The sequence below is a fragment of the Python bivittatus genome, unplaced genomic scaffold (assembly GCF_059951505.1).
Source record: "Python bivittatus isolate LINGU-HERP-01145 unplaced genomic scaffold, Pbiv_v1 ctg000080_np1212, whole genome shotgun sequence".
Taxonomy (NCBI): domain Eukaryota; kingdom Metazoa; phylum Chordata; class Lepidosauria; order Squamata; family Pythonidae; genus Python; species Python bivittatus.
The window spans coordinates 12,513,143-12,525,626 of record NW_028277035.1 but is presented as its reverse complement, the minus strand read 5'-3'; the positions used below and the strand labels follow the sequence as shown (position 1 = coordinate 12,525,626).

The following is a 12,484-nucleotide window of genomic DNA, read 5'->3' as shown; positions in this document are numbered from 1 at the left end:
AGTCTTGACATTTCCACTCTGAACCGTGGTTCATGGTTCTAACATTCTAGGTACCAGCAGCAGACATAACTTTGCAACACTAAACTCTTTTGCCTCTGGGCACATCAGCATCTATCTAGATGACATCAATTATATATCTTAGTGTCTGTTTAGAACTGCACTTAGAGTGGATCTTCTCAGAAACAATTCTCATTGAATCATATGGTATTTACTCCTAACTTCCCTGAAATTGCCCAAGGCAATTCAAAGATCTGAGATGAACCAATCAATTCTTTTTTTTAAGAAACAGTTGCAACATTAAAAACTTAAGTTTTGAGCAATGCTACTTAAAATCTCTTCTCATTCGTAGAAAGAAAAAATTCTAAATGTAAAAATAAATGTATTATCCTTAACATCACCATGAACCTGTATCATTTGAATGTTAAAAGCATGATTAGGTGTTCTTTGGCATTCTACTAAAGAAATTATTTCTGAATGGAATTATTTCATTAAAAACGGCACATGAATCTTGACAATCTCCTAGTTTTCCAGATCATCACAATACTTACATCCTTGATTCAGATATGCAGTCCACTACTGAAGAGAATGCATTAGCAACTTTCCAAAATGCTTTTGACTTTTTTTAAAATGAAAATATATAGATAATTGCTAGCCTTACTTAGTTTCAACCTCAGATATTGAAGAAGGGAACACTGTCCTTTATAATCATATAGTAAAGCTTATTCTAAAATATTTATAGATAGTGCACCTTAAGTCTTCAGATAGCATGCTTCTTATCTACTTTGGCCAATAGTTCAATTCCCACCTTTCAGACTTAGCTGGAAATACAGAACTGCTTATATAGTATGCACATAGCTTTAATTTATCTACATTTTTATTTACTAGTGAATCAGACAAAAAGAAGGGTTGTTTCATGGGAGATCCCTGTCTACAAAAATATTCAGATACCTTCCGAGACCTGAGCCTTGGTAGTAGGTTGTAGACTAAAAAAAGAAGAAACAGCATTTACACCAAGCAGATTTTTTTAAAAAACTGCAATGAAATGCAGTGTAATCTAGGCACTCACTGGGATATTAATGGCATTTAATTAAACAAGCAGATCTATCATGTTTACAGCAGTAAATAGCAAAATAAGAGTGGGACTGCAATCAATAGTCAACATAATCTTAAAACAAGTTTTTTTAAAACTATTGTTTATTGAACAAACTATAATGACTTGGTTCCCACATAAAGCTAAACCATAGTAGGTAGCTTCATATATCACATTAAGTCCAAGCCAAACAAATCATTTTATGGCTTATTATTATGTATGACCCAGCCAATATCTACAAGGTGGTTTCTAAGTGGCCAGCCAAACAGTAATGGCTTCCAGCTAAGGGATCCTAGGCATGTACCAAATAAATTAGCTTGTATCAAAGAATTCTTAGTTCCTTCCCAAGATTACAATTTTTGGGCCTTGTTGGGTAGAAATTAAAACAATGAAACTACTCAGAATCAGATTTAAATGTTGAAATAGAAACATATTAACTGGTTTGTTCAAGGTTTCTCTGGGAACTTGCATCAGAAGAGGAGATAAGTGAACATCATTTGCAGGATTTTACCCTTCCGATGGATCGTCAGGGCCTTACTGACTACAGAATCTACAGAACATTCGCTTACATCTACAAAATATTCTCTCTTCCCTCCCCATTTTGAATCTGGTGCCTCAAATATTTTCACACACGCTTTTTTCCCTAAGCCACGTACATTTTTTTCACATGTACTTTTTTTTTTTTTTTCCTAATTTGGGGAACAGATTTGGAGAAGCAAAAGCCAACAGCCTTGCAATTCCAAAGAGGAACACTTGATCCTTTCCATTAACTCAGTCTGAATTATTTACATAAAAAGTAAAGTTTCTCTCCTCAATGAATAAGATAGATTCAACCACCATTCAAGCCAGCAGTTACAAACTACTGCTGCCAGAATGTTCCAGACAAAAATCAGCTTCCATCCATAGCAGAGTCACCATGTAACTGTAACACTAATAAGCGCTTTGTAGTCACCACTTCAAACTGCACAACCAGCAATGGAAAGAGTGCAATAATTGAACTTTCCCTCCAAATCAAGAGAAGGTTTGGCTCCAGTGAGCCAGGCCAAACTGTCTTACATTTAGTTCACATGGAGAAAGACACAGTAGCAAATATTCCAAGGAATGCAATGAGTTGAAATTATTTATCTTCCACAAAAACAGAAAGAAAATAAAAACGCTGAACTCTATTAGTTAACAACTTTGGGAGAAAGCATAGTGTTTGGAGGTACACACAACTGTTCCTTTGAAAGATAAATCTATCTAGTTGTCCAGCAACTGCACTAAAGAAGATACAGGCGCTTAAAGCATAGAAACATATTCTATTTTGCTACTGATACATGAAGTCTGAAAATTGTGCAGCACTATATACCTGTTGGGTAAGCTCTATCTTTCAGTTCCTACTTGCAATAGGAGAGACTCCAGAGCAGTGTTTCTCGACTTTGGCAACTTTAAGATGTCTGGACTTCAACTCCCAAAATGAATTCTGGGAGTTGAAGTTCACACATCTTAAAGTTGCCAAGGTCGAGAAACACTGCTCCAGGGTATCAGCACCATTAAAGCTATTAAAAGAAAGCTTCCATCTGAATACAGAAACATTGTTCAAGTGGACAGTAAGGAATATGAGCTCACAGAAAAGAAATGCAAGCAGACAATAAAGGATGGAAAAAGCACTTTAGAGGAACCTAACATTGATAACATTAAGATCATCTATGAGTTATTTAAATACATTAGAAGCAGAAAATATAGGAGTTAAAGTAGAACGAACAAATAGCTTAAATGAAAAGTGAATTTATCTTCGTTGCAGAAGATGTAGGACAAATATCTTCGAACCAATGTTTTCAGGAACGAAGTACTGTATATAAAAATAAGGCAAATTGCTTTTGAGGTTAATTAACATGGGATTCTCAAAACTTGAGAAAGAGGATAGTGGTTTGCAATCTATTACAAGGACAGAACATCTGAATATTCTTTTTATGGCTTGTGTGAAAATAGGGCACAGTAGTGAGCAACATTCTTGGTGGGTGGATTGCCATGGTCTAGGTCAAGAACACAGAAGTAGGCATCTTCCCTTGCAAGGGGAGAAGAGGAATTGCCAAGACTAATGTTAAGCTCTCAACAGCTACTTACAACCACAAATCAAAATTTTCAGAGTCTACTATTACCAGATTTATTGAAAGGGAAAAAGGAATTGGATTACAGAAATCTTGGTGACTGGGTATGTTTACTTTAGCACCCAAATTATCTCTAAATTCATTTCTTGATCCTCTTTTTAATCACCTATTATGCACTGGAGAAGTACCTGTTTTCTTGATAAAGAAAGAAAATGCAGATAATCTCTACCTGTAATATTCTTTTCCTATTCTCTTTCCCAGTCTCTAAACAGTCCATTACAAGCATTTTGACAAAGTAAAAGAAAATCTCCTGAGCAAACTTATTTCAATAATGAAATAAGAGGGGTTTTTTTATGGATCAGTAATTAGTAACCAGTAAGAATGTGAAGCAAGTGTAAAATAAATGGACAAGAGAGTTCTCCAGTGCTCCTTAATTGTTCATAAATGATTTGCAATTCAAGGTAAGCAGAGGCTATATTTTCTAACACCAATTAATGTAGAGTGATTAATGAGTCAACAACAATTTCCAAACAATCTCTCCACACCAAAGGAATGGCAAGTATTCAAAATAAACAAGTATAAAATGGCAAACATATAAACAAGTATAATTTGAAATACAAAAATCCTAGTTTTTGTGGTTGAAGCTGGTAGTGACTGTTTAGTTCTTGCTATTCCTATGGATAGCTCAATGAAACATCCATCCAGTGCACAACTGTTGGGTAGAAGGCCATTAAAAATTAAAACGTTCATATTGTAATGTTTCAAACAAGTGCCAGATGCAGCCACACTTTGAATAAGTAATACAGTTCTGATCGCACCTCAAAAAAGGTTATGTTAAAATGTACCTGAAAAGGTGGAGAAAAGTTCACCCAGCCTGATATTAGAATCTGGGATCATTAAATGAACTTGTACAATGAGAGATTCAACACAGAAGAGTTGACATAGTTCATATTGCCACTATGTGGTAGAGAATTCCACTGTTTATAGTACATACTTAAACTGCGGAACTCATTGCTGCAAGATGTAGAGATGGCCACCAAATCACTTGGATTTAAAAATGACATTAAGCCATGTATGACTACCATAAAAATATGAGTACTACAGGCTATTAAGCATGATGATTACATATTATCTCCAGGACTGGAGACAGCATGGAGAACTTAGGCAGAAAGGTACAGCTGCATTCTTGTCTTGCTTGTTCAAATCTCAAAGGCATTTAGTGGCTACTCTGGGAACAAAATCCTGGACATTACTGCATCAAGTAAGCCCCTTCTTCTGTTCTTATGGCTCTGTGCAAAGAAGATATTCAAATTTTACCATTATTTGATAGCTATTATTGTAATGGCTAGAAATGTAAACTACCTCTGTCAAATTCTGCTTGGCTATACAATCAATACAAAAATTTAGGCAAAATTATCCTACCATGAGAATAATACTGTATAAAAGATGAAAAATGAATGCTGTCCATCCCACCATGAGTTCTACAGCTCTTTGCATCTGCTGCACACGGCATAATCTGTACATTACAATTCAGTAATGTCACACTAACTCTACACAAAAGTTAAGATTCAGGAAAACAAAGTAGTCCTGGTTTTTCTGCTCCCTCTTAAAAAAATTTCTTTAGGATTTGATGAAATTTTTAAAGTAGTGTAGATACATGGAACTTCTACTTATTAAATTAATATCAACCTTTATGGGGAAGGCTGTTAAGAAGGTGGTTGGGCTGCCACTCCAGAAGGCCATGGAGGAAACAGATGATATAGACCCTTTTCAGTTGAGTTTCAGGCTGGGGCACAGTACAGAGACAGCACTGATTGTGCTTGTGGAGTACTTCTGGCAGAGCCAGGAGAGGGGTAGTGCTATTGTCTTGGTTCTCCTTGATGCCTTGGTGATTTTTGATACCATTAATTATGGTATCCTTCTGGATTGCCTACAGGGAGTAGGGGTGAAGGTGGGAACTGTTCTATGGTGGTTCTACTCTTTTCTCTGTGGATGGTCCCAGTTGATATTGACTGAGTAGAGGAGACATCAAGTTTAAGGCTCCTGACCTGTGGGGTGCCTCAGGGCTCAATGCTCTCACCACTTCTGTTTAATATCTACATGAAGTGGTTGGGTGAGGTCATCTAATGATTTGGTGTCAGATATTAATAGTATGCTAATGATACCCAGCTGTATATCTCAATAGTGGGCCACCCAAGTGACACTGTTAAAATCTGGAGGCTTCAAGGGTCTGGATGAGACAGAACAGACTCAAGTTCAACCCCAGCAAGACTGAGTGGCTGGGGATATTTGGCCCCCTGGTCCCAGAAATTTAATCCTAGATGGGGTAGCATTTCCCCATTTGAGACTTGTGTGCAGCTTGGGAATTTTCCTGGATTCGTAACTCCTGCTCTCTAAGGGTAGGAAGGTCTTCACATAGATCCTTCTGGTGCACCAGTTGCACCCATTCCTGGATTGGGGAGGCCCTCCAGATGGTCACTCTCTCTAGTCACCTCACATGTAGACTATTGCAATGTGCTCTGCAAGGGGTTGCCCTTGAAGACCACTTGGAATCTGCATCTGGTCCAGAATGTCGCAATGCAGACAGTAATGGGTATGCCATAGTATATGCCCATGTAACATCCCTGCTCCATGAAATGCATTGGTTGCCAGTTAGCTTCTGAGTGCAATTCAAGGTGCTGGTTACTATCTACAAAACCCTTCATGACTTGGAGTCTGGCTGTCTGAGGGATTGCCTATCTCCAATCATTTTTGCCTGTCTTGTACGATTGGACAAAGTTGGCATGCTTTGGGCCCCATCGATTAAACAATGTCATCAGATAAAACCCAGGAAGCCTACCCTCTGGAACAGCATCCCCTGAGGGACCACTTGGCCCCACCTTGACTATTTTTAATCCATCTTTGAAAACCTGGCTTTTCCCCTAGGTCTTAGATTGGGGTGAGCAGTTAATTTCCAGAGACCTATGTTGTTCTTTTTAAAAATTATTTTGGTTTCTCTTGCTTTTAATGGTATACACTGCCCAGAGTCTTAAGGAGTTGGATGGCTCTCTAAGTTTGATAGATAAATAACATTTCCCCATACATACGTTAATTGGCTCTAGCAGACATGGTTTTAGCTATTAGTCAAAGCCTGATATTCAGAAGTCCCCTTAATTTAACTCACATGATGGCCTCAATCAGAAGAACTTCCTCAAATTTGCAAAATAAGAAGAGAATACACAGGTTCTTGTAATCTATAATTTTTTTTTTTAAATCCCAGGTACTTTCTGCTTTTCCATTTTTACTTTTTCATGGATAACTGACAATTTCTGTAAGACCAATTACAACTTTGTTTACAAGCTTGATTCTGATTTGTGAATGTAGTCTTACATGAAACTCATTTCTTGCTGGCTTGTTGTTAAACTATACCTTATCTACCTTTAAACATTTGTATATACATTTCTATAAATAAAATTAAGCAATTCTAAACTATTGCAAAAATACCTAAAAACCATTAACCCTCAAATCTTTAGCATCTCTAAGCCCGTGATTTGTTATAAAATACTTTAAGACAAGAAAGAAAAAAGGTGAATTTGCAGAAAATCAAACACTTGATTTGATTCTAATGTAGTCAGAAACTAAGTAAGATCTTACCTATAACTCTTTACAATAGCTGTGTCTGCATGACACTGAATCACAAACTAGCCAACTACAATTTAGCCTGATTCGTCATGTGAACCCAGCTGATATGATTAGCTGATGGTTCCATTATATCATGCAAATCTAGAAAATGGGGTTAACTGAGTAAACTATGTCTCAATAAGCCATGGGTAAATGCATCGTGTGAACACAATTATTACATGAAATATGTTTGGACAAGCTACTTATAGAAAGGAAATAGTACTCCATCCAGCTGAAGAATGGCAACATTTGCCACATATCAAATTTGCATTAAGTTTTCACAATTTTTTCTACTTACAAGTGTAGAAGGCACTGTCATTAAACTGTGAAAAAGGAAGTGTCTTTTTTCTATTTGTGTCATTTAAAGGGAAAGATCTAAACTAGATGTTACACATTCTCATGTGTAAATAGCTTTTTTTTTCTTCAGATGAAAAACAAACCTTGAATATCACAATCGGGAAGTGAGAAATGAAAGAGAATACTTGTTTTTCCCAGCCCCACTGATCAAATAAAGAATCAAGGTTTTGCATCACAATTTTTAATTTAGTCAACATATTTATAGCCTGCTTTTCAAAGATCTAACCTCAATAATAAAGCTTTCAGACAATAAAGGATACAACTACATTTAAATACCAAAAAACTGCACTACCGTAATTCAGAAGGTAAAGATACACTTGCAGTTTAAACAACTTTTTAAAAGTTTGTTTAAATACTTCTACTATCTCCTTATTCCTCTATATCCAACTGCAAAATTCTAAGGCTACTTTTCTTTTTCAAAAACGGAAATTAATCCATGCATTTAATGCCTTCAGCTGAGCACATTCCCATGTACCTTTTGCATGTCTGCATAATCTGAAGAGACCAAAATTCAGTTCACAATTCAAAGCAAGTCGTTCTCTAGCTCTTTGTTTTATATTTGTCATCTCTAACTCTGCAATTTTTTGAAGTATTTTACCTAAAAAATGCTTTCTTCTTCATTTCAAACATCCAAGCTAAACAATGTAAAATGCAGTGTCAGGACAAAGCTTAATCTGATGTTTTTCCCTTTTAGCTCAATAGACCCTTTTGACAGTACAAGGTAAGGTGCTGATAATAATGGATTTGGTTATCAGCACCATATCTTTAATAATTGAAATGTTGTTAGCTGCACAGACAAGTAAGAATGGTTTTATCACATTGATTTTCAAGCTGGCAATGATAATTTAAACAAGCAAGCAACAAATCATATACCAGCTATAGTCCTTATCCTGTGGTTTACTGTAAAGAGAAGGATTGTCAGATGCCCATTCTTTCCAAAACAGACTAATGGCCAAGAATCTTGGCCACAAAGCAGAAATCTCCATCCAGCAGTTCCAGAAAGTCTTTAATATTCCAATCAACAGGTAGTCTCACACGCTGAATCCTTAAAACCCCATTGCAGGCCTATTCCACAGATTCTACATAGTACTGCCTAAATGACATTTGCCTAGCAAATAATTTTTCTTTCAGGAAATACTGTGGTGCATGTCTCCCTGATTAAAAAACTCACATCAGCATTTAAAACTCCCTTTTCAAGAGAACTCCCCCGAGCCCACAGATAGCAACAATAAAGCCAAACAAATGAATATAGCTTTCTGACAGGAAAAGAATCTTAAACTGACAGCAACCATCATTGCAGAAGGGAGAAAAAGTAAATATATATATAAATACAGCTTATTACATCTCTTACAATATTATTCAGAGGAAAGGAAATGTATCATATCCTAGCAAAAATCAAGGGGGACTATATTCTATTTCATTTACTTTGCCTGCCCTAATGTGGAAACATCCTTCTGAAGTTAAAGGAAGGTCCCATTCAGTTTTACCTCTTTGGGCCACACAAAGGAAGAAGGAGTAAGATTTCCAAGGCTGATGGCACTGACAAATTCAGACTCAGAAATATATAAGAATAACCATGCTGAATCAGACCAAATGCCCTTCTGTTCAAGCGTTCTGATGTGGTCCCCTCCCGTCAACTCCATCCCAGTGGGAAATCCACAAGCAGGATTATGATACAGTAGCACCCTCCAATTTGTGTTTCGTACCTACTGATACTGGGAGTCATAGTGCCTCATGATACACAGCCATTGTTATCCATGGATCTATTTAAATTTGCCTTTTTAAAGTACCGTACTTCAAACAGGGAACCCTCATCTCCCGCTGTTTGTAATAGAGAATTCTGCAGTTTAACTACATGCTTTCTCATGTAATTACTTTTTTCTGCCTGAATCAGAAAAAAGGAATTACATGAGAAATTATTCAGCTTTTGGGGGCAACCCCAAATTCTAATATTATGAGAACAACAAAAATCCCTTTTTACTCACTTCACACTGTGCCTAACTTCGTATGGTCTGCCAAGCCTCCTTTTGCTTAAAATCCAAAACCGTGTAGCTCGTTTTCATAGGGCTCCACCACGGAACCTTCTGATTACTCTAATTCCCACAATATCCTCTTGAAATGTCATGACCAGAAGTATAAGCAGTATTCCAAGTATGGTCACAGCAACAAGAGTAGACAAAGACATTACAGCATTTGACAGTGTTATTTTCAATTCCTTTTCCAGTGATCCTTAACACATAACTCACTCTTTCACAGAAGCTATACATGGGACTGACATTTTTGCCACAGCCTCAAGATCTTTTTCCTGATCAAGCACTGTTAACTCAGATGGACATTACTGCCCCTCAGCCAGTGAAACATGAATGGTTTGGCCAGTCTCTACGCATATTCTTCTTACTTACACGGAACCTGTTTGTTCCCCCAGTTGGAGACTTCTTTCCAATATCCTTTTTGCCTCTTCTTCTTTTAACCATTTAAAATAAGTTGGTCAAGTCAGCAAGCCTGGCCACACGACTACTCACCCTCGAGATATCTACTTCAACAGATCAAAAGAAATAAACCCTTTAATTAGCTGTCATCCCATCTAAGCCCAGGCTTGTCTCTGTCCCTCTTGTGAGATGTAGTGACAGATGGCAAGATGTAGAAGGCAGCCACTCAGTAAGATGACTGCCTTCTACTGCCTCTCATCAACCTCCCATCCAAGCCAGAAGGACATGTACACACATACCCACTGAGGTTATGTATTAACGCGCTTCCACGGGCAAAGGATGCTACTATCCATGGCCAGTTTCCCATATCAATGAAGCAGAATGTTCGTGTTTACCGAACAGAGACCCAGGGACGCCGCCAAGCAGAAATCCAAGTCTAGGTCCTTGGAGCTCCAAGCCTAAGCCCCCCCTTCCCTCCTAGTTATGGAAGGATAAGCATCAGCAAGCCGCCAGCGGGGGAGAGGGCAGTACCAGGATCGGGCCGCTCGTGCAGTGACAGCCTGCACGCGAGGAATGGTCATCGGCTCCTGTCGCCACCGCTACCACCAGCTGGCAGGAGGGAGGAGGAGGAGGGAACCGAGCGAAGTCCGAACCGGGTGCGGGAAGGCGTCCCGCAGCCGCTCATCTGTTGCTACTCCAAAGGGCGCAGAGACCGGCGGCCCTCTTCCCCCGCAGTCCGCGCGCGCCGGGTCTCCGCTCGGGACAGAGGCAGGAGCGAGAAGTCTGGCGCTTTACCTGAAGCGAATCGTTAGCCATCTCCGCCTCGCGTTTCCCGCCAAGTCTCAGCTGGCTTCCTTCTCTTCGCGCTGCTCCGGGGGTGCCCTTACAGCCGCAGCCGATCCGCCATCCTCTCTTCCACCACTGGTTGGCGGGGCGTACAGGGAGCCGTTGAGCCCCACAAGGGGGCGGTTCACCCACCCACCAACAAGCAGCCAGCGAGCGAGCGAGCGAGCGGACCAAAGGAAGGAGGACTCGAACGCTTCTCTCAGCAGCAGCTTGCTCGGGCGGGCTGCTGGCTGCAGTGGCGGAGGCTGCAGCTCCTCTTCGTCCCCCCGCGGCCCCACAAACCTTCGGCCGGAACGCCGAGCGGCACAGAAGCGCCTTCCCTTCTCCTGGCCCGAGTACAGTGTGTGCCACTCACTCTTATTGTTGCGGCGGCGTCGGCCGCGCTGGCTCCCTCCCTCCCTGCGCCCAACTTGCCGGGCTGGTCACGTGAGCGGGGGAGTGAGAGGCGAGTCGGGGAAGCGGCGGGGCGAGGACGAGGACGAGGAGGTGGAGAGACTATTGTGGCTGCAGCGAGCTTCAGGGAGGGAGCTGACCGAGACGGCTACAGCGCTGCGGGTTACTTGCCGCAGCTGCAGCAGACCGCCTTCTTTCCTTTCCGGAGCAGACTAAGAGATTAGCAGCCAGGGAGGAAGGGCTAAAGGAGGAAACCGAACCCCGTTATTTCCCTCCGCTGTGCCTTGCAGGGGCTGGGCTAGTGGCAGCGATTTTCTGCACTAAGGTCAGGCAAGGCTGCTTCGGACCCTGGTTTTGGAGAGGGAGGCCTGGCTTCCCTTTAGAGGCTCCCCACCTTTTCTCTGCGCTGCCTCAGATTCTTACTTTTTACATTTATTTTCCCCCCAAAAAGCGCTAATGGGCTTTTCTGCCTTAGATGTACTTTTACTTGAGAAACCCTGGTGGATCAGGTGCCGCTGGAGCGGGGCGGCGCCGCCGTATTTGGGGGGCTGAGATTCAGGGTGTCGCTGCTACTACCAGCTTTTCTCTTTTTTGCACAGTCTTAGCAGAGGAGCTGACATCGATCTTTTTGGGACACTGCTCCGCTTTCTCTACCAAATTCTTCGATTGCACTTTTTTTTATCAAATCCCTCTCAGAGTAGCTCAAGATTATAGCGCAAAATGCAGCTGGAAAATAAATGATGGTGCCTCAGGCAGTGTTTGAACCATCAGGCCATCCCTGATTTCTCCCAATTTTAGCCAAGTCATTCCTCACCTCGTCCCCCCCCCTTTGCTAAAATGGCCTTTCACAAGAGAAAAAGGGGCAGCAGCCTCATTGACCCCATTTTTATTTTAAACTATAATATATCCATAGACACACGTTGAATTTAGTAATAGTTGAGTGTAATAATTGAATAAAAGTGAATACAAGGGTAGTCCACTTTCATCTGACAGACTATCATTCACTGGCTAGGCCCTGGCTATTTGTGGTAAGTTCTCAATTGTCGTCTTGTCTTTCAAAACACTGGATCCTTAGCTAAATATTAACTCAAATAATCCCAGGTCCTTCAAACTGCTTCAGGTCCTGTTCTTTTTCAAGTAGGTCCCACAGTGGTGATAGTAATAATGTTAATTTTATTTAGTGTGTGCTTTTAACTTAAGTGCAGTACAGGTAGATTAAAAATTATATACAATGTAAACAGTATAATAAATTGAAGGGTTTCATTATAATATAAACATTTCCTAATACTAGGAGAACTTTAGTATAAATTTATAATGAATAGTGAAAAAGAAGGCTTTTCTAGATTCACAGAAGTCCTGCAAAAAAAAAAAGGGCGGCTTTTCAAACTTCAAGGGATGAGCCCTAATTCAAAGGAGATGATTCCAGGAATAGGACCTAAATGGGAAAAGGCACTAAAATCATTTTAACATGAAGAAAAACTAATCAACTTTGATTGCATGATTGAGCCAAGTACACAGGATCATGAACTGTAATCAAGCTATTAAAATAACTTGCATTCAGTCAACACATATTTGCAGGATTACAACCTTCACCTATGTTAAATCCTGTCTCATTTTTG

At 40.0% G+C, this 12,484-nt stretch overlaps 2 protein-coding genes across 4 annotated transcripts in view; one reads left to right on the top strand and one right to left on the bottom strand.

Annotated features, from left to right (window-relative positions):
- PKN1 (protein kinase N1) overlaps positions 1–10,868 on the bottom strand; it is a 76,935-nt gene extending 66,067 nt beyond the window's left edge. For both annotated transcript variants that reach the window (XM_088133543.1, XM_007436101.4), the window contains exon 1: positions 10,422–10,868. Coding sequence is in view for 1 of the 2 variants with exons in the window: in XM_007436101.4 (XP_007436163.2) it covers positions 10,422–10,442 (21 nt within the window). In the remaining variant the exon portion in view is untranslated. The remainder of the gene's footprint in view (positions 1–10,421) is intronic.
- A 179-nt stretch (positions 10,869–11,047) lies between these two features.
- Positions 11,048–12,484, top strand: part of LOC103049372 (transitional endoplasmic reticulum ATPase) — a 54,993-nt gene continuing 53,556 nt past the window's right edge. Inside the window, exon 1 of one of the 2 annotated variants that reach the window (XM_088133546.1) lies at positions 11,048–11,190. The gene's annotated coding sequence lies outside the window, so the exon portion shown is untranslated. Of the gene's footprint in view, positions 11,191–11,757; positions 11,894–12,484 lie in introns of those variants that run through there. The other variant, XM_088133544.1, reaches the window with a different exon arrangement.